Source organism: Drosophila navojoa, chromosome 5 (assembly GCF_054131105.1).
Source record: "Drosophila navojoa isolate 15081-1374.11 chromosome 5, UAZ_NAV_1.0, whole genome shotgun sequence".
Classification (NCBI taxonomy): domain Eukaryota; kingdom Metazoa; phylum Arthropoda; class Insecta; order Diptera; family Drosophilidae; genus Drosophila; species Drosophila navojoa.
The window spans coordinates 20,547,323-20,570,054 of NC_142893.1; the positions used below are offsets into that span (position 1 = coordinate 20,547,323).

The following is a 22,732-nucleotide window of genomic DNA, read 5'->3' on the forward strand; positions in this document are numbered from 1 at the left end:
TGCTCATCTTTTGCAGGGAGACTCTTTGCTGTTCCTTTTTCACCTGGTGGTGGCTGCGCATCACTGGCAAATGCAATTTGCACATTAATATCGGAGCGCAGCTAATTTTCAATATGAAACCGACAAACTTGCAGCTGGCAAAAGCTTTGGGTAAAAAGGCAATTTCCGCTTTTTTGATGCATTCTTTAATGGGCCAACTTGAGCGGATAGCTGCCAAGTGAAGGTGAACGACTGGTGGCAGAAGTTGAGTGGGGCAGGCGGCAAGCATTTCATGGCTCGATGTGCCATTATGCTAAAAGTTTGTGTGCCAGGCAAAATGTGCGAGAAAATAGAGAGAAAGATAGGATAAGAGAGTTAATACCGTTATTCGATATGAGATATATGTATTTATAGAATCTAGGCGTTAGAAAAAGGTTCAGAGTGTCGTCATGACACTATGTGTGGGCACAGCGGGAGCTCTTAAGTTTCAATGAGGCTGATAGGTAATCGGAAGTGCGAGGCTCTGCCTAAAAGGGCTGCACTGTGGGCAGGAGGAGCAGCAAATTTGGTTAATTTTGAATAGAGTGATGGAATTTGGCTTCTATATAAAGACTGAGGTCAAGTGAATTGCTTTGACGGAAAATTTAAATGAAAACAAGCCGACTTACTGCTAAAATGGAGATGTAATTGTTTAATGAAACACATTAAAATTACTTAGTAAATTGATTTGTGAGCTCAATATGATTCTATTTCCATGATTATCTATGATTAGACGAAGAAATCTGTATTTTTAATTAGTATTTATCAGACAGAAAAATGCATGACATTCTATTACCTTGCAGAATATACAAATATACAAAGTACTCTCCTAATATTATCGTAAAAGGTACAGATATATATGATACGGCCAAGGTCTTCAGGGTATTTGCAAGCCGAATTCTCCACACTCCCCACCGTAATTTCATTCAGTATAATTAGCTTAGTTCGGAAGCTCAAATCGTCAGTTATTATTAAGCAATTTATCGAATATTCGTTAAGATATTAAGTGTGAGTCTCATCTATAATCGAGTCATGGGCAAGTGTTTGTGTCTTAACTCATTTAAGTAGTTAACTAAAGTAGCTTCACAAAAATTAGAATTTTGCAACATCACTAAACAATGAACAGATAAATGTGAAATTGTTGCTTATATATATCTTAAAAATCTCATATACATATAAACAAGATATGTATATCGAAGTACCCTCGCATATGCTAGGCTGTATGGATGTAGATTAAATTTAAAAATTCCTTATCTACTCCAACACTTAATTATGTAGCCTGAAAGTCAAGTGGGAAAACTGATTAACTTTATTATTTTAAGCAGTTGGAAAAGTTGGAAAAGCTGAAGCTTTGGCAGCTGCTCTTTTAACCGTTTGCCATTTCTACATCTTCTTCTTCTCTTTTGTTTTTTTTGGCAGCTGGCAGAGATTTGTGCTGCCTTCTGCTTGCTGCACAATTTAGTCATTTTATGCAGCCAAAAGAGACAGAGAGAGAAAGGGAGAGACGGAGTGTGGGAGTCTGTGTTTTCTCGCCATTTTCGGTAGCTTCAGTGCCTTTTGGGCTCATTATCTCTTTTGGCAAGCAACAATTGTTGTTTGCAGGCAGCGCTAGCCGCGCTCGCTAAATGACTGCAACTCAACTCTTTTTCGGGCATTTTCTTTACTTTTCCCCATTTTGCATTCTTTTTTTCGCAACTCACGCTCGTTTGTGTGCAACTTTTTCGCGGCGTTCTATAATAATGTTTGCAATTAAACTAATGAAGTCATTTGCTGCTGACCTTAGCACCACCCCACCCCACCCACATTATACGTCCTTCTGGCACTCAAGATTTCAACTAGAAGTTCTGTGCAGAATTGTCTGGCTACTCCATTTCGATGCCGGCAACAGGGACATCGTCATTTAATAAACTTGTCTCAACTTTGGCCGCAATTGCGTCTTTTGATATTTTCTTTTGAGCATTTCCATTTCCCATTTTCATTTATTGCGACTTTCATTTTTTGTTAAGTGTCACATTTTGACATTGACTTTTATTAATTGGCTTGGTTATTCTGCTATCAAATGAAATTGAACGTAACAAGACAACTTTACAATCAGCTGGCAGCGTGGAAGCATCTTAAAGTATAATTAGAAAATATGATTGTGATTGAGCGCATTGAAGAGGCCATGGGGGTTATGTGCAGACAGAGCTATTATGTTTCTGAATAGGATTTCTATTTTGCATTTAAAATGCCGAATTCTTAGAAATCCTTGATAATATTGCAAGTTATGGAGGGTTGAAATTCCAAATTGAATCCAAAGAAATGCAAACTCCTGAATTCTAAATGTCTTTCATTGAGAAGCGAATTCGGAATCGATTCCGAGCGCGTCAATAGTCACAAATAAATTATATTTTCAAATTCAAGCTTCTCGTAAAAGTTTCAGAAAGAGTTTTATTAGATTCAAGTTAGAGCTCCTATATTTTATCTAATTTGAAGTTGGACTGAAAATACGCGAGTTTTGGTCATTCAAAGTTGAATAAAGTTTATGGCTTTCGTGCTTTAGGCGAGTTGTTAACCAAAAGTGTTTTTGACAAATTCGTGGTTCCACACTCCCGCTGCTGAAAGCCTTCATGACAATGCCACACGAAATGGAACAGAGCAAACCCCATTCATGCCACAGCGCGTAGCTGTCACTAGCACGCACCGCGCCACACGAAAAAACAACTTGAACCTGAAACATTCGCGATTTGCTGGACGGGAGTGGGGATGATTTGTTGTTGGGGGCTTAGCACAGTGGAAAAGAGAGGAATCTGAACGAAAGGATGCCCTGTAAAACTGAAGCAGCCTATTTATATATTTTTATAATTTTAGGTTTAACTTTAAGAGATCTTGGATTTGAGAAGATTTGCTTGAGTCTTAAGTTAAATATACATTAACATAAATGAAACTTGTATATGCATTCACTGCGAATTCGAGCTAATCTGTCTGCTTCTAATCATAGTTTAAAATTACTAAATTTGAGCTAAAAAGACGATAGAGCATCCACCAAATTGTCATATTAGTATAGTATATTACTAGAAAAGAATAGAACTAGCTATACATGGATACTGAGACACTTACTCTGTCTGTAAAAATAAGCCTGCATTACATCAAAATAAAGAAAAAGAAATGTCAAGATAGCGCCTCCATTTGATGCATGCATATGCTTATAAATTCATGCCATCCTCAGTTACAAATATAATGCAAGGCATATAAAAATCAAGTATTCTCCTCTTCAGTCTTTAACTAATCCAGCCTCCTATCAACATCTCGTGTACAGGGTATATCAAACACAAGTTGAGGCCCCACCGCCAACCAGAGTGAATAAAAAGCTTGCGAGTTTTTAATTTAATATTTAATTTTAATTGTTATTTATTCGCATTTCGGTTTTGCTTTTACAATATGTTTTGTTGTTGTTGTTGTCTGCATAAAGTTTTCTTTATCGCCTTGCCACGGCTTACAATGCGTTCATATTACTCTGGTAATTGTTTTTGTTATTGTATTTGCTGTATTTTATTTGGTTTACGGTTATTTATCGCACAAGTGTTATTACGAGTACGAATGCGATTACGAGTTTTATGTATGAACAATTTTATATTTATCTTTTTCGTTTTCCTCACTTTTGTTGGGGAATTTCCGCGGCTTTCCAGGTTTTTCTTTTCCTCTCTAACGTTTATTGCTACGCGTTTGCTTAAGTGTTCTCTGATAAATTTTTTTATAATTCTTTTAATATTAATTTTTTAAGATTAGACAACATTTGTTTTGGGCCTCAAAGTAAATGTTTACCTTGCTTGAGTTCGCTTTATATTTGGCATATCTTTTTTAAATTTAATTTTTCGTTAAAAATTAAATAAAATTTCATAATTTTGTTAACAAATGACGCAATGCGCTTAACTAAATAGTTTTTGTTTTGTTTTATTTATAATTTTTATGTTCTTTACAATTAAAATTTGCGCTAACAGTTAAAAATTGTTTCTTTGTTGTCATAGAGTTGTCTTTATCAAGCAATTATATGTATTTGTGTTCATTATTTTATTTTTATAATTACAATATTTAGCTAATTTGACACTTAAAGCGGAAAAACTTAACAACTTTTTGTTGGTTGAGTTGCCATTTCTTTTTTGTTTTTGTTTTATTTTATTTTAGTTTTATGATTTTCAATACACACTTAACAGCTATATAACATTTATTTATTTATTTTTAATTTGTTACTTTAACTTGTTATTATTTCTCATTTTAGCTTTTTGTATTGTATTGTAGTCGGTTCTGTTAAATTTTGCTACTAATAAAATATATTTGATGTATGTATATTTTAATTATTATAATTATTATTATTATTAGTTTTATTTTAATTAATACTATTAAATTGTATTTACTTGATGTTCTCGTTTTATTTTAATTCTTGTATACATGAGCCTCGCCTTGGAGTCCTACAGAGACAGTTGTTACGCTTTAAAATATATATATGTATATATATATTCAAGATTTTACTTTATGTCTTTTAGTTTGAGTTTTAATATTTAGTTAAACATGGTGGTATTTCTGCAGTCAGCGTTGAGAAGAGCATCTCTTGTAGGTGATGGCAAACATGTCTTAAGATCTGGATACACACCCAGCATATAGTATATATATATGTATATCGATTTGGTAAAGGTTATCATTTTGTTATGCGTCTTGTTTGGAAGAGCAGCTGGTGGGTAGTTCTAAAACATGATAGATACAAAGTTATAGATACATTTATATAGATAATGCTTGAATGTGCTCGAAGTGGATTCGCCGGCATCAGATGCGACACTTATTCAGAAATGTACACAGAGTCAATCCCATTCAGAGAACAGGGTTCGAGTTGAGTTATTGAATTATTGATAAGAATTGAAGCAGCTGTTAGCCAATTGCTTTATACAGTTTTACGTGAGGGGCTTCTTATAGTTCTCTCTTAAAGATGAGATTCATTTGTTCACTTTTCTTTTATACTCGACCAGGTTGCAGCACAAACACTTACAAATCGCCTACTTACAAATTTTTGTCTTTTTTCTGCTTCTTTCTCTTTTTAATAATTTATTTAATCTTTTAGTTGTCGTCTGTTGTTGTGTGTGTTCACTGTAGTTAGCAACATCGAAAAATTTGTCCAAAAAGGAGTTTTGCATATGTGTATATATATAAGATTATCCTGTATAAGTACATATATATATATATGTATATATATGTTTATCTCTATAGTATTTAATAGTTATGTATATATATATATGCTGTATATATGCTGTATATAAGTATCTTTTAGTTACAAGAGCGAGCACGACTACTCGAGCTGTAGTATGTAGCACTATAGCTCTACATAGACGTAGACGTTTATAGAACTGACATTACGTTAGAGTAGAACTATTTCATTCACTTATTCTCCTTCTTGTTTTTGTTATTATAGTTACAGTTATATAGCATAGACACAATTTGTTCACAATTTTTTCTAAATTTATGTTTTTTGTTAGATAAAGAGGCGGTGGCTTTTATTTGGACTCCATTTATACATTTAGTCAGTGAAAAAAACTTCAGTGAACCGAAACGATAGAGCTAAGGAACTGAACGAAAAAAATCAAGTCACAATTTCACTCTATACTATATAACGAGTATACATATATATAATTTGTGTGAAAATTTGCTAAGCCTTGGCCTTTGCCTAAAAGTATGCTACAATAATTTCTTTCACACATACACAAAAACTAGAGCCATAAATTGTACATAGTTAAGTGCGTATGTAGTGTATATATAAATCTTTTTTTTCTTTATATGTATATATATATAGCAAAATCACATTTGATTTGTTGACCAAAACAAAAGAAAAACACAAAAACAAAATGAAATACATCACGCTCTTTCGAATTGCTTTGTTCAACTTTTGTTTTTCGTTTTATACACAATACAAATTGAGTTTGGAAGCGGAAGTGTGTTGTGCGTGTGTGTGTGGGTAAGTGTAGATGTGTGAGTGTGTGTCACGACAAAGTAGTTTGTTTCTATGTTTTTTCTTTTTTTTTTTTTTGTAACTACTACATAAAATACGTTTGCTTTGTGGCTAAAGTAACTCGTTTTGCACATCGAATTAAATTGTATTTGTTTTTTTTTATTCTTACTTTTGTTTTCTTGGCTTAATTATTTAACTGTATACATATATATATATATATATGTGGTGTAAATATATATATGGCATATATAATTACACGACTACAGTTAAGTTTAACTTGAAATTGACATTAGGATCGTTTGGTTCGCACGCATCGGGAAATGCATTCAATCGAACTCCATCTTGCTTAAATACACAAAATTAGTTTTCTAATTACACCCGAAGTTTTTCAAATAATATCTCTTTGGTGCATTTATTCTATGTATCTATATATATATATACGAGTGTGTGTGTTTGGTGTATATTTACTATATGTAATTGGCTTAAGTTAATTGATTATTGTGCAGTTGCTTTCCATCTAAATTACGACCAAAAATAATTGAGAGAGACAATTGACACTAGGCTAGGTTTAATTGAAGTGCGTTTACGTTAATTGGTGTAGTTTATTGTTATTGTTAATGCTTAATTGTTAGTTTTCATTTTCATTTTCAATAATTTTTCTTTTCTATCATCAAGCGAAAGAAAACTAGAATCTATGAGCAACTTGATTTCATTTTCCTAACTGGACCTTGTGCTTCTTCTTATCTTCTTCGTCTCTTTTAAATGTAAATTATTGTACCCATTTTTTTTTTTTTTTTTTTAATTTTATCTTTTTAATAATTGGCTTATACTATATTCCTTTCATATTTTCTTATAGCAACCCATTTATAAAAATACAAAATAAATATGAAAAAAGCTAAGGAAAATTATATGAATTTTTTGTTTTTCATTTTCATTGCTAATAATTTAATAAATTTTTTAGTATTTACAAATTGACGCTTTTTATGATATCAAGTATTTAGTTTATATTCTGATATACATATATATAGTTTTCTTTTCATTTATTTTTAAAGTAAATTCTGCAAAAGTTTTTGTTTTTATCAAGGCTATATGTTAAATTTTTAGTTTATTTTTTATGTTTATACTTTTATTATATTTTTTATGCAACAAAATTGCTGAAAAGCTTAAATTAGGAGTTTGTTCTTTATTAAATAACTCAAGCTTTTAAAATATGTTCCTTCAACTTGATTTAAAAGCAACGAAAATTTGGTCCCTTTACTTGTTTATAATCATAATTTGTTGAGAATTTTAGCGGAAAGACTAAGCAGATTTATGTATTTCATTGGTAAATAAATTCACTCAGCTGAAATGGAAAATATTGCATCAAGATATAGTATATATGTGTGTGCATTAGTTTTGGTTTGTAGTAAATAAGCTCAGTTTTTCTTTCTCAAATTTAGATTGTTTAATGAATGATGAATGTGTAAACTAAAATTTTACTGGCAACAAGATTTTATTGATTCAATAAAGATATATATTTTAAGCGAATTGAATATTCTTGCTGAATTGCAATCAATCAATGGCCAACACGTGATGCCGTTCGAAGCGAGCCAAGAAAAAAGGCTAAAACTAGCCAGAAAATAAATAAGAAAACCGCAACCAATGTTGTGGCAACAGATGAAACGCAATGAAAAGAGAAACTAAATACATCGAGCTAAGATAAATACCAGAGCCAGAGAGACTCAAACGGAATGACAATGGCAGGCAAATACCAGGGATAAACCTTTAGCCACAGTCCCAGCCACGCCCACTGCCTACTACTCACTGCCCACTGGCATGCATTTTAATGGAATATTTATGTAAGTCGGGTTTCGACAAATGAAATAATAGACAAAGGATTACACAAGCTACCGATGCAATGCAAGAGATATCTGCTCCTCCTCCTGGTGCTGCTCCTGCTCCTGGTGCTCCTGCTGCTGCTGCTTTGCATAAAACTTAAGCTTAAGTAAATTATTTATTGAGCCAGACAGGAGCTTAGCCTGATGCTCAGCCTTTGCCTTTAAAGGGCTGGGCAGGCCGACCGACACACAGACGGACATATGTCACGCAGCCAGTTGATAAATTGAACAAATTGAACCCTTCTTTAGGGCTCAGCTCAGCAGCTGTGTTTTCTTTAGGGGCCCCTACTAGGCTTAGGCCCATCCTAATTAAACAATATTCAACGAAATTTCCCACAAAAAATCATTCAAGCGTAAGAAATTCAACTGAAGTTCTTTGGGGCAAAAGTTAAAACTTGTTAAGTTCGGCGAAATCAAAGCGAAAGAGTTGGCCTAAAACAATGCTCACTGGAACGTTGCCAAGTGTTTATAAACTTTGCTTTTACAGGCCGAGTAGCCGCCCCCGGCAAATACACAGATGTGCCACAAAATGTTGCACATGAACCGCTTAATTTGTTTTTGGCCAAATGACCAACGGCCTGCTGTTAGCCTAAACCATTTTTCAGCTGCATGTGGCCAAAAATGAATATACGCATCGCTTGATGCGTTTTATAATACCCTGTATTGTTAGCAAATTGAAGTTGGGGTGTACAAGGTGAAGAACTAAGAAAAAACAGAGAGAGATAGAGAGAAGAGCGACTAAGAGAATCATTTTAAGACTGGCAATCAGCAATTTAGCTATTTTTAGCCGTTTAATAATCAGCCAAATAATTCAGCTACTAGAAAAGTTGGAGTTAATTGCAATTGGAATAAATGATAAATGACGCTATTATTTAACAAGTTAGAAAATTGTAATCTGAATCATATAATCCCAGGTTTGTTTTTCCGGAATATAAAAAATATTTATGATATTGCATACTGGGTATCTCTTAGTCGTTCCCTTGCGCCGCTTTAACTTAATTTTCCACATTATTGCATTTTGGTTTGTCACACGCATTTCATTATTGTTTATATGTCTATGAGCAGTGTGCGCCTGCACTAAATTAAATTGTTGGGGCTTTTGAATTTAATTTAATGTGGGTTTATTTCCGATTTCTTTATTTCTTTCCTTTTTTTTTTTTTGTTTGTTTAGCCCAATAATAAATTCGATTATAAATGAAAACAATTTAATTTAACAATTGAATGCGCTCCATTGGCCATTGTCGAAGCCCCAATGGCTGTATTGTTGAACGGAAAATGGGTTAAGAACCAAAGGGCGGAAAGAAACATTTTGCATTCAATTTAAAATTAACCGTTTAAATTTCAGGGCTTTCTGTTATTTTCTAAAGAATTTCTGTAAATAACAGTAGCTTACTACTTACCGCATGCAGCAGACAGATAAAAAATTTGAAAATTTCAACTGAAGGCGGAACATTCTTACAGAATTTTGTTGTATATATAAAAAGTAATAATCGCGACTTCTCTATGTATTTGACTTTTCTAAACATAAATATTTAATTTTTGTAAAGAATTACTAGATTAGTTTTAGATATATTTACAGAAAAAATAGAATAAAAAAGTAATGGATGTATTAAAAATGTTTTTTTTTTTTTTATTTGGAACCCAAATATATAATGTAAGAAAATGGAAAATTAAAACAAATTGGAAAGTTCTTAAAAAGTTTGTACTAGAATAGTTGTTCAATTGTTGTTTCTACTTCCACTACCGATGGACGCACATCCAGCTTGAGTTAGGGAAGCTAATAAGTATAGCTTCCTACGGGCTGTCGACCGTCGACTGACACTTTGAGGAAAATGTCAGAGGAAGCAGAAATAATTATTTTTCGCTCTGGAATTTCTCTGAGTCAAGCAAGGCATAAATTCGTTTGTTCATGTATTGGTATGTATGCGAGGGTTCTCTACGCTCGATAGTCCTCCTTTATGGGAATGTGGAGACCGAATGCATTGAGTCTTTGCTCGTTGAGTCTTTGTTCAGTTAGGCTCATCGTGCGATCGTCAGCCGTATCGTTTTCTAAACGAGGTTCGTGAAAAGAGCGTCCCATAAAAAGATCAACTAAAGTCACTGAACAGAAAAAAAAAAAACGAACTGGGGATCTTGAGCAGAGTGAGAGCGAGTGAATATGATTTCATTTCGCGAAGAGATCATAAAGAATAACATGTTTAACAACTATTTGTGAGCTATGTTTATATGATATCTAAAAATATTTAAAATTAATGCAAAACATGGCTGTTAATTAATATTGATCAAGCTGAAGCAGTTACTGTTCTTACTTAAACATATTGATTTTAAAGATGTGGTACAGTTATGGAATGTGGTAAAACGAACTCTGAAACGATGGTTAATATTTCATTTCCATAATCAACTGAATATACGAAAGCTAGGTGAGAGAATTCGAATTACAAATATTATAGACCAATGTCTCTTTTGCTGAACTCTTTAAACTATGAGAAAGTGACATGAATCGAATTACTAAACATTTTGGATTTTGAATATATTTTGTATATCTCTTCGTAAGCTCTGACATGCATTCAAAATTAAATCTCTCAAAGTGCAACTCATGCAGATGTTGTTGTTGTTGTTGTTCTTGTCGATGTTGATGTTTTGTTTGTTTTTCTCGGTACTACATTTGTTAAATTCAAATTTTGGACTAGAAATACTTCGGTGGTTGTACTTGGAACTAATTCTTGTAATGGAGGTGGTTCTTGTTGTAGCTGTAGATGTTGTTGTTACTGTTGTTGTATTTTGTTGTTGTTGAAGATTTTGTTTTTATTAGGCTTTGGTGACTGTGGTGCTTGTTGTAGTTGTTGTTGTAATGCGGCCACTAACTGTACTTTGTTGTTGTTGTGTTGTAGTTGTTGTACTGCGTTTTGTTAACTGTAAATATGATAAAAGTATATGTGAGTTTTCTTTTGTGAAAATAAGATATTGTTGGATTTTTATTTCTGGGGAAATAAAACAAAGTTTTTTGAGTTTTTTTTCTTTTTTGTGTATAAGTTTAAGTATTTCATTTATTTGTTTCGCTCAAGATCAAAGAATTGTATTATGTATTGTTTTTGTATTTGTTGTATTGTTGTTGTGGTTGTATTTCTATGAGAGATATTTCGTTTGCATCGAATTTCTCTTTTGTATTTTTGACTGTATTTTTGCTTAAATTTAAGTAAGTTTTTTAATGTTTTCTGCTTACAATTTTTTTCGTTTTTTTAAGATTTTTTTTTTTTGTATTTTGCACTACAGCGTTTTTTTTTTGTTTTTGTTTTTTCTCGAAATGCTAACAACATTTAATAAATAGTAGTTTTTTGTTTTGCTTTTTAATAATTGTTTATAATTTGTCATACTGTGTGACTGTATAAGTGTATGTAAATGTGTGTGTATATATGTATGTCTTTGTGTGTGTGAGTGGTTGTGTGTAAACAAATATGCTGTGCTGTGATATAATTTGTGGATTTAGTTTTTAACTCTGATGAACACTGAATGAATGATTTCTATGCATGTGTGTGTGTCTATATGAATGTGTGTGTGTGTATACGAGATGCAGAAACGTGTTTTTCGGAAAGATGGCTCATACAAGATTGAAAAGTAGTTACACAAATTCATGGTTAGTACGGATTTAGCGGCTTTTCTGTAGGCTTTCTCTTTTGTTAATATGTATGACTGTATGTGTATATGTATATGTTTATGTATATGTATTTGTTTATGTGTGTGTGTAATAAGTATATTATGTTATTCATAAATATATATATGTGTGTATATTTGTATGTATTAATGTACGAGTGTAAGTATTATGTGTGAATGTATATTATTCTTTTCGATTTTTTTTTTAACTTTTATCTTCTTTATTTTGCTCTAAATAAATTACGTTTTTTCGACTAAACACTTAGAAAATTCAATTTAAATTTGTTGCTATGCTGTTGCTGTTGTTGTTTATAATTAGATTCGAATGCGCCCGCAAAGGTATGCTACACTTCATTCAGCGTGTCTCGACAGTCGCGGCGTAAATATTAGTCCTACTCAATAAACAAAACAAATTATGTAAGCGCAAGCGGAAATAGTTTCGTGTTGTTGTTGTTGTTATGTTTCGTTTTTGTTTTTAAAATTTAATTTAATTAAATTTAGTTTAATGAGATTGTTTTTATTCGGTGGATTAGTTTAACAAGTGGCTATGTGTGTGTTTGTGTGTGTGTGTGTATTCGTGTGTGCGAAATTATATAAACTATTTCCGCCATATACAATCGAGACTAAAATTAAATGTATGCATTAACTAAAATAAAACGTTCAACGCAAATTCAACTAAATTGCATATTAACATTTATATTATTTTATTTTATTTATAGTTTTCTCTTTTCATTTATTTTTTAAGAATTTGTGTTAACTAAACACAAGTCAAATGATAGATATTGCACACGCCAAATTGAACAACTCTACTCTGCGACTCCTCGATGCTCTCAATTCTGCTTTCGAGCTATATATCTAAAGTGTATGCACTGTGTGTGTGTGTGTCTGTGTGTGTTAGTTTACAACCGGTCGATGTCCTGTCACATAAATCTAGGAGTCGTGTCTGCAGCTGGACGTTTGAGTGCGCTCTCTTAAATATGCTGACAAATAAACTGCAAAGCACTAAAATTGTTTTCGATAGTCTTCAATAAACTATCGATAGTACAGAAATTTCTACATATAAACATAGAGAAACACACTCACGCTCAGCAGTTATTAGGAGTCTGAAATGTTTCCAATTATTACCAATACATACACACATATATATATACACACACACACAAATATATATGCGCACATGTGGAGAAATTGCCAGCGATTAAAATGAAACAATAAATTATTTCAAGTATTTGCCTTAAATCGCAAGCAATGCCCCAACGGGGAGCCCAGATGTGTTAAAATATGTGTGCCCTCATGTGTGTGTGTGTGTGTGTGTATGAATGTGCATGTGTATTGGACTGTTTTATGTGCCATATATTGCAATTACGATAAAGGCTGAAATACTGTTTGCCTAATTCGCTAATACACTGAAATAAAATATGCCTCAGTTACGAATATTTGGCAAATTTTTAATTGAGACACTCAAAATGGGGAATGTTTCGGGTCATATATTATACATAATATGTATGTATGTATTGTGTATGTGTGTTTGTGTAGCTTGTATATTTAGAGTATAGACATTTATGGGGCAAATGGGAATCGATAGCTGCTAAGTAAACGTAGCATTTACAGTACGTTGTGTAAGTATTATGCACGAGTATATAATAATTATTCTTTTTTTTAATTTTTTGTTTTTTTTTTTTATTTGTTTTAAGATTTTTGCAAAATTATCACCAGTAATTACGCGTACGACCACACTATGCAGTTGTCCTTTTTCATTTTTTTAGTTTTAAAACGTTTGTCTTTGTGTCGGAAGTCTGTCTATGTCTGTGTCTCAGTGTGTCTGTATGTCTGTAGCTGTATCTGTCTGTGTGTAGCTTGTGTAATTTGTGGTGTAATTATGTAAACGTTTGGTTATGTTCTCCTCAACAGGCCAAAGCGGCTAAATTTTCGCTTTGATTTTTGTTATTTTTTTAAATATTTTTGCTTGCATTTAAAATTGACACGCGCTGTTTTTTTTTTGTTAAAAACTATATATATATATATGTATAGGCATATATAGATATATAATGAATTCTTTATATGTATATGTACATATATGGCCTATATATGAATGTGTGTGTGTACTATGCGTGTTTATATCATATATAGCTTATATGTAAATATTTGTTTATATATATATATAGATACATATATATATATAAGTATGTTATGTGTATGTGTATGTAGGTATAAACTATAAGCCTATAAGAATATAGTTGTAGTTGTATCTTTTATGGATTTTCATATGTAGCTTTTCAATTTTTGTTTTGGTTTTCTTTTTTTGTTTTGGATTAATCTCAATATGCATATTCATCATACGATTATTATGAATTCGTTTCGGTGTACAAAGTTGTTGGTGTTGTTTATAGTGTTGTTTTCATTTGTTCGTTTTTAATTTCTTTCGTTTTGCTGGAAAACCCAAAATCATAGAAAAATGTTTAGCAAGTAAAAAAGATCATTCATAGAAAAATTTTGTTGCAAGCTTTTGTTTTTGTTTTAGAGGTTAGCAAATAAAATGTTTTGTCGTTGTTAAGCTTTGTAGTTTAACTCGTGTAAGCAGCATGGTATAGAAATATTTCAAAAATCGACTGCGTTGGACTGAAAATGATTTCAAGCGCCGAATGGGCGATAAATCGTGTGGCATATTCTTAGGCAAGCAGATATCTGAAGATCTGCTATCGATAACTCTCGACAGTATGTAAATTGACTAAAAGAATATATTGAACCCTATTACTAACCCTGTTTTAGAGACAATCTAAGGGGTAGAGCGTCGAATAAAGAGAAACATGCGCTCCTGTACTGCGTATCAATGTCCCTCTTTGTCATGCCATTTTGCTTAGCAAATGCAATTTCCGATAAGTATCGATTTTGTTTCCCTTAGCGTAAAACTATCGATAGCAAGAAATCGTTTCGTGGTAACGCAGTCGACTTAAGACTTGTTTTTTAGTGGGATAGCAGTTTTCAACTCGTGTCTTCGGTGTTTCGGGTGTTTTTGTTGTTGCTGTTTCATCATATTTGGACGGTTTCATCAATTAATGTATATAATTGTTTGTTTCATATTTTTTGTTTGCTTCATTGTTTTTGTTTTGCTCTTGGTGGTTGTCAATTCAATGCTGAATAAACTGGTCCATATTTTGTATTTGTTGTCGTGTCATTGTGTTGTGAATGAGAATTACAAGAACTAAGTAAAACCGTTTCGAGCAGGGAGTTATTTAATTGTGAGGAACGACGACGGGGGTAAAAGAAATCGAACTCGAGTTATTTTATAAACAGCACCTACCTTGTGCCCCATGCGCATATTTTTATTTAGAGTTGAAAACTACGCGGCAATACAAATCAGAAAAAAGAGGGCGGAGCAATCAAAAACAGATTTGCGAAATATTTGCTACGAAAACGAAAATAATTCAAATCAAATACGAAATTGTGCCGAACTAAGGAGCGTCCTTAAATTCGCTTTAACAACCTTAAAATATATAATCAATTTGCTTTTAACGAAATTTAGCTAGTTCCGATGTTTTTCAAACAAAATCGTGTTATAAATTGCGACTAAAGTTTTCAAGATTCTTTTGGCTAATTGCTCGAATTGTTGAACACAAATCAAATAAAAACAATTCGGCTAGGTTTCTTCTTTTCAAATGAACCACCACACTTATCTTAACTCAACTCATTGCTTAGGTCTACGACGGCCTAGCACATATTTAACATACGTTTCTTCATCTTTTATTATACATATACTTTTTCTTTTTCAAGGTTTTCTATTTGTTTTTAACAAATGGGGATTATGTTTTGTTAGCAGTTTTGTTCAGTGAAAGTATTCTGGGTTTTATCCTCTCGTCTCAGTTTTACCTCAAATTTCAATCATCACTTGTTATGCCTAAATTGTAAAATCGTTTGAATCGGCCTTATAAATTTCGATATGTTAAAAATTCAGGATTTAACAATTTGGCATATCGTTTTTTGGTATCGAGTTTTTAGTTCATTATTATGGTAATTTATTTTTTCTTTATTAAAAATAATCAAAACAAAAATGGGCGTCGGGCGTAAGGCTGTGCGTTGCTAGGATGTGGCTTGTTGCGAGTTTTCTATAGTTTCTCTTTTAAGCAAATTATTTGTCACGTTTCAATTCCTGTAAAAACACATATTTCATAATACACATATCATCGATTCGCCATGTCGTGTGTCAGATAATAGAGATGATGAGATGAACCAAACAAAAAATACAATTGCTAAATAATTTTACATATACATATATATATTTATATCAAAAAAATCGAGCGCGCGTATTACAAACTTTGGGCACACAATAAACGCGTTAAAAAATAACAACAAAATTTAAATATTAAATAAAACAAATTAAACATACACATACATATATATATATATATATATATATATATATATATATATATATATATATATATATATACATATCGAAATATATATATATATATCTATATATATATATATATATATAGATATAGATTGTTTGCTTTAACTCATAAGAAATAAAAAATTAAATTATATTTTTTGAATTAACATTTAAAATTCCATATTGAATGGTCTCTTCTGATTGTTATTCAGTTTATTTATATAAATTATATAGCTACCAAGTTGTATTTGTTACTGTTATTAATTTAGCTTGTTTATATATTTAGATTTTTATTTTAAGTGTATATTATTTACTTGTTTATGCACTAGTTAGGAGCTTCAAGATCGTTGTTGCTTTAAGTTCTTAAGAAAATAAATTGTTTGATTTAATTAACGAGATTTTCTCTTCATTTCATTTCATTTTATCTATGCTCTTGTCCATAAATCATTAAATTAAGTACAATTATACTTAATTATAGAAAAATATTTTACAATTTATAAGATTTACAACAATTTACATAAGAACTAATAAAAAAAATAGAAATTAGATGAAAAACTAAACAAATCAAATGAGCACAAAAATTGCAAATAAATTAGTTAGAAATGAGAGTTTTTTTTTTTAATTGTTAAAGCAATAATTGCACATTAGAATGAGAAATATGTGTATGTGTGTATTGTTGTTGTTTTTGTGGGTGTGTGTATTGTGTGTGTGTGTTTGTTGTTTATGAAAAATTCGTTTAACGGCTCTATATAGCATATAGTATTCGTTGATTTGCATTTTAGAACAAAGAACTTCGCCCTGCTTAATATACAGACTGTCTACAAATTAGAAAATAATATTTTTAAAAAGTGTTTGCTTTTTTTGTTTTAGTTTTTATAACTAGCTGCAGTTGCTTTAAAATAAATGAAAATAATTTTATTTTATGTTTATTATTGTTTCTTTTTTCATTTTCATTTTATCATTAATCTAACATACGCCTTTGATATGGTTGTTGTTGTTGCTTTTATTGCTGATATCTTTTTCTTTTATAAATTTTAAATAAATACTTTTTTTTAATGCGTCACGCCAAAAATTACTTGGAGTTGTGAAATGTTTGGCTCTCTTGTCTTAAAACGCCTCAAAAATATGCATTTATTTTTTATATTTTTAATTTTTTAGCTTTTTTGTATGGTATTTATTTTTATATGCCTGTCTCAATTTCGCTCTGCACTTAAAATAATTTTTTTTAGTTGTTGCTTTTTACATTTAGTGTAAAATTATAATTAATATTAATTTAAATACATATACAGCTCATACATATAAATTTATGCCTTTTGTTTTAACCCTTCTCGTAAATTAAGCACATAAATTATGTTAATGTTCTCTTGTCTTTTTGTCGTTTTTATTTTAATATATATATTTAATTTAAATAAAAATCATAATTTAAAAAAAGAAAAAACATTGGCTTGTGCAAGTTCTCTTTTTCTTTTCTTTTTTGTTTTATTTTGTAGAAATAAAGTTAATAAATTTGATTTAAAATTGCTAAATTTTTGGTTTAATTTTACACGTTTTGCGCTCTCGCAACATTTAATTTAGTTTGCTCTTTTTTTGTATTTTTGATTTAATATTTTATTTTTAGCATCAGATTTTTGTCTCACACGTGAAATACTTGTCGAAATATTGTCCAAAGAAATTTGTTGTTGCATTTGTTTTTATCCCATATATAATCTAAATAAATGATATATAATTAACTAAAATATTTTTTATATATATTTTATATATATATATATAATGTAGTTGAAAAAGTCGGTTGATTTTTGTTTTCATTTTTTCTTTGCATTTTTTGTGTGTGTTTAATATATGTTTTTATTATAATATATTATAATTGCATATTACATTGTTTACAATTTGTTGTTGTTTGTTATAATTGATTGATGTTGGTTGATGCTGATGTTGTTGTTGTTTTTACTGTTTTTCAAGTGAAACACACACGAGAAACTTTACAAACTCAAAGCAAGAAAAAACGAAACATTTGTTTTTTGATGTTCTTGTTGTTGTTTGTAATGTCAATGTTTGGTGTTTTAGTTTGTAAATTTGTTGTTTGTTTTGTTTTGAATGCAACTAAACAATTTATAACCTAATTTTTATTTTTTGCTATTCTTTCACAATTTTTATAACATTTCCTTGTTTGGGGAACGCAAACGCATGTAATAAGTGCTTAATTTTAACTGTGTAAGAGTGTGTATTTATGTGTGTGTGTGAGGGAACGAGCGGTTGTGTGTTGCTTTTGAACGACGCCATTTTGTAGATGAATGTGTTGGGATTATGTTTAATTGTGATTCGAATTAGACTTAATTCCTTTTAAATACAAGTAAATGGCGCGTTGAAAAGTTACATGCGTTTGCGAATTGTGTAAAGATTTCTTTGTTTAATATATTTATAAATATATTTTCGTATTAGTTTAAGTTTAAAGTTAGTGTGTTTGTGTGTGTATTTATAAGTGTGTGTCAGTTTGGTTGTCAATTATTCAATTAAGCATATGCATATGCAATCAGATTTGTTGCTGTTTCTTATTTTTCTTGACTACTCTCAGTTGTTTAGTTGTTCGTTCCATCAAGATATTTGTATATAGATATATATATAGAATTATGTGTTCAATATTCATATTATTGTTGTTGTTGTTGTTGCTGTTGCCGGAGTGTGGGGATTCGCTTCTGTTCCCGTCGTGCTCCAATATGCTGCATAATAAATTCTACGCCTCCTGTACTGTTTGTTTGTGTTGGTTGTTGTTGGTTGTAGTTTGTTGTGTCGTTTAGCTGGTTGTTGTTGGCTGCTTACACAATGGTAATCAAATCTCAATTGTAAATCTCCACCTTGACATCGCCGTCATTCTCCTTCTCGATCATGCCCTCGTTGGCCGCATTGTTCCAGGCCCCGTTCATGCTCTTCGACGAGGAGAAGCACAGCTTCATGATGAAAGGGAATTTAGTGCCTGAAATTTTGTTGATGATGTTGATGTTCATGTTTTTTTTTTGGTTTGTTTGTGTCGCAGGATTGTAGGTGGTGGACATACCGAAAAAATAAAGAACGGGGTGAAAAGAAATGCATAGTTATAGAATAAATGGGGTTCCTTCGTTGCTAATAATTGTATTTTCATAGTATTGTTGTAGTAATGTGTATAAGTGTTGTATATCTGAATCAAGTTATTTGCTTTTCGCAGAGTTTCGTGATGAGTGATTGATGGGAGGACGGCTGGGAGAGACAAAGGAGCGTGAGAGATGAGGGAGGGGAAGTTGGGGGTATTGGCGATATAGAAAATGGTTATTTAATTTCCACTTTGTTGCACAATCAGGGCAAAAGTTGACCATCTTAATGGCAATAAAAGCCATCGAAGCTGAATTTATATGACGCCGCATGCAATTAAAAATCAGTATGATTCTGATAATACCCTGTAATAGCAAAGTGGGGCTAGACCGACGCCCTTTCTATACTATTACCATAGAAGAGATATGAAACTGATATACCCTTCTGCTACTCCTGAAAGGGGATAGCCAAGGACTTGGCAAACGCAATAGATCGTTAAGGTACTTGGTAAACCGACTAAGCGAGTTTTATGTGCCAATTAAATGCGGGCGCCATCATAAAAATACTTTGGGGTCGAATGCAATCAAAATCATTCAAATGTAAAAATTGCCAACCATCAGCAGAGCACACACGTACACACGTACATACAAGCGCACATAAATCTAAAAGCGTGCTATAGCGAGGAGAGAGCGTTAAAAATATTTTGCTAGATGCATAATTTGTGCAGCCTGAAAGTATGCAACGGCATCTGTTTACATTTAGCATTTGCTGTGGGCACGCGCGTCTGCGGGCAATACGTGCGTGTGTGTGCGTGTGAAGTGCGTACGTGTGTGCGAGTGTATGCTATTCGAGTGTATTTGCATTCCTTACATTTTTAATTACTATTTACGATGCACTCGAGCGGGCCCTCGATGCAGCAACAGCAGCAGCAGCAGCAGCGCTGGCAGCAGCAGAAATGCATCAACATCAAATATGTAAACAACACCCACCAAAATATTGACAAAATACATATGCACACACACAATAAAACATATATATACACTACATATATATATGTTCACAAGAGAGTTGGCATTGCCTCTCTGCTCTGCGCTCTCCTCGCTCGTCGCACAAAACTTTCTCGCAAGGCTTTGCTATTTGCATAAAAGATTTTTACGCTACGTGTAAACAATGATACCAGAATATACCCTTGTGCACCACACACACACACGCACGCACGCATCGTTGCACCACTCTCGGCACCTGTGAAAAGGTGTGCCAATGCCAGGCCAATGCATGCAAATTATTCGGGGCAGTGCATATTAAATGCGAATACGAATGCGAATGCGAATGCGAATGCGAATGAGAATGCGAATGAGAGTACCTGGTCCTCGTGTCCCCTAAAGCACGCAGCAGATAATAAATAGGTTAATATGCTCCAGTCGAATATTATTTCTAGTATCTGCAGAGAGTGCATAGCAGCAACACTTGAAATGAATGGCCATTGATATTTTGGTGTGGCATATCGAATAGGTTAGACTTCTGGCTTCAAGCTCTTTACATGCTGAATTGAGATTTATAATGGACTCGTTAGCAGAAGTATTGCTTGCTACATTGTTTTTAATCGAGAATCGAACACAGGAAAAGCAGATAAAAAGTACTAAGAGAGACAGAAAAGAGCTTGATATATGAGGCAATGTTACATTTGGGGATTGCGGGATGTGATGATTCTATGCAGGCATATCCCTATCAACGATAAAGCTGAGCTATCGAACGATTCCTATGTAAAACTAATTCTACGAAATCGATGCCAATCTAGAAATATTCACTTTCAATTTAAAAACTAGTTTCGCGAGCATTTTTCTATTGGATACAATTTTTCTCGGAATATCTGTTGTACTTTAGTTGATTTATCGCAGTTTTGCAAAAAATAAAACTCAATTAAATACTATTTAGTTGGATATTATGAACTCGGTGCATAGCAACAAAATGTAACTGACATAAGAATGAAAGGGAATCAGGGGTATCGCAATTCTGAGAAAGAAATATGTAAGAGCAATCGAAGAGAAAGGCCTTTCACAAATGCAAACAAAACTGGGCCAATCAATTGGAAATCAAATGTTGATTATTTTATGAACATTTACTGTAAATTTATTAGGCCATGTTGACAAGGTAAATAAAGGCGAGCAGCACGAAAACAAATGTAAACATCGTAATAATAATCGTACTTTTCTGCTCAAAAAGTATTTATGGCAAAAGTTTAATGGGTAAAACGAGGCTAAGGACATAAAAGGGGAGCAGGAGCAGCAGCAGCAGAAGGAGAAAAACTGGCCACAGGGGTAAATGTTGTAATTGCTTATGCGGTGAGAGATTGGGGCCGCCTCAATAAAAATAACTGGCTACCGAAATTGTTTATCTTAATTACCAAATTAAAATTTTCAGCGCGACTCGCAACTGGGAAAACTTTGATGCTCTGCCGGTGTCAGTGCCTAGTCTAGGAAGGAAGTCTAATAAAAGTTTTCTGAACTGGCGGCTGGGTGGTTCTATGTATATGTGGATGATGGGGGGTGTACTGGGTGGTGTTTGGTTTGGTTTTGGTTTGGTGTGATGGTTCAAGCGGGCCGGCAACAGAAGTCAAGAGGCCATTCCGGGAATGGCGCCCAAACTTTTGCATATTGCCCGCTTTTTGGGGGTTTTTCATTTTTGGTGTGAGGAAAATGTGGATATTTTTTTTTTTTTTTTTGCGAAAATTTTGTGTAACTTTTGCTTTTTCAAATTTAGTATTTTTCCATTTTGTTTTTTACTGGCCATATGTATAAAATTTTTGAATAGCCAACTTTTAAATTTGAGCATTTCTTGCTTTCTTTTTTTTTCTTTTTTTTTTTTTTCGTAAAACACTTAAACACAGCACTATCTCACCTTTACCCTCAATAGGCAGATGGTTGCACTTCATGATGGCGAGCACAGCCTGCGAGATGTTGGGGAACTCGATCAGCCCCGAGGAGGAACGCTCTGTCTTCAAGGGGAAGAGACGCACGGATGTGGCTGGCACCTCCTTAATGTTGAATATGCCAATGAGCTGGTCTTCGGTGAGACCGGGCGGTGTGTTGAAAAAGTGCAAGATCTAAAGGTGAATAGTAGTAAATAGCAAATATATGATTATTATTTGTATACATTAATTAAATTTACGTGGCACTCACTTTGCTCGGTGGTTGAATGCGATTCTTGCTGGCCTGTGCCGGTGATAGGAAACGATTGTTTTTGGAGCCAGTGTACTCCTTGAAGCTGGGTGTATGATCCGGCAGCAAGAATGGATTGATCACCTCCGATAGGAAGTTCTGCTTTGAGAATGCAATCTGTATTTTGCCGCCAGTGCCAACGGGAATGTTATTCAAGTGCTGAACGCAACGCTCGACGGCAACCGAATCGCCCATTTGTACCATGGCGGTGCCTTCCTTAGTCTTCAAGAACTTGATCTGCAAAAACGTGAGTGAAGAGAGTAGAAATTAGAGTTGGTGGAATAATAATAATAATAATAATAATAATAATAATAATAATAACTATTCGAACCATAGTCTTAAGTCATCCCTGTGTATCTTTACCTAATCTCATTAATACTTCATTAAAACTTCTCTCCTCATCCCATCACTTCACTCCAAATGACATCTATCCTTCCTAACTGTGTTTCCATTATGTCATTTTGGTATTTCAGCTACAGCTTATATAGATTCATATGCTTCAAGCCACAAAACTATTTCAATGACAACGTGCAGAGCAGTC

At 32.7% G+C, this 22,732-nt stretch overlaps 1 protein-coding gene across 25 annotated transcripts in view; it reads right to left on the reverse strand.

Moving 5' to 3' along the window:
• Positions 1-11,740: 11,740 nt before the first annotated feature.
• The window catches only part of sm (heterogeneous nuclear ribonucleoprotein L), a 196,375-nt gene continuing 185,383 nt past the window's right edge, over positions 11,741-22,732 (reverse strand). For 23 of the 25 annotated variants that reach the window (XM_089260663.1, XM_089260661.1, XM_089260662.1 and 20 more), the window contains 3 exons: positions 22,153-22,428; positions 21,872-22,076; positions 11,741-18,881 (listed from right to left, as the gene is read on the reverse strand). In XM_089260663.1, coding sequence (XP_089116789.1) covers positions 18,745-18,881; positions 21,872-22,076; positions 22,153-22,428 — 618 coding nt within the window. In that variant the 3' untranslated portion in view covers positions 11,741-18,744. The remainder of the gene's footprint in view (positions 18,882-21,871; positions 22,077-22,152; positions 22,429-22,732) is intronic. The other 2 variants (XM_089260665.1, XM_030382248.2) reach the window with 1 other exon arrangement.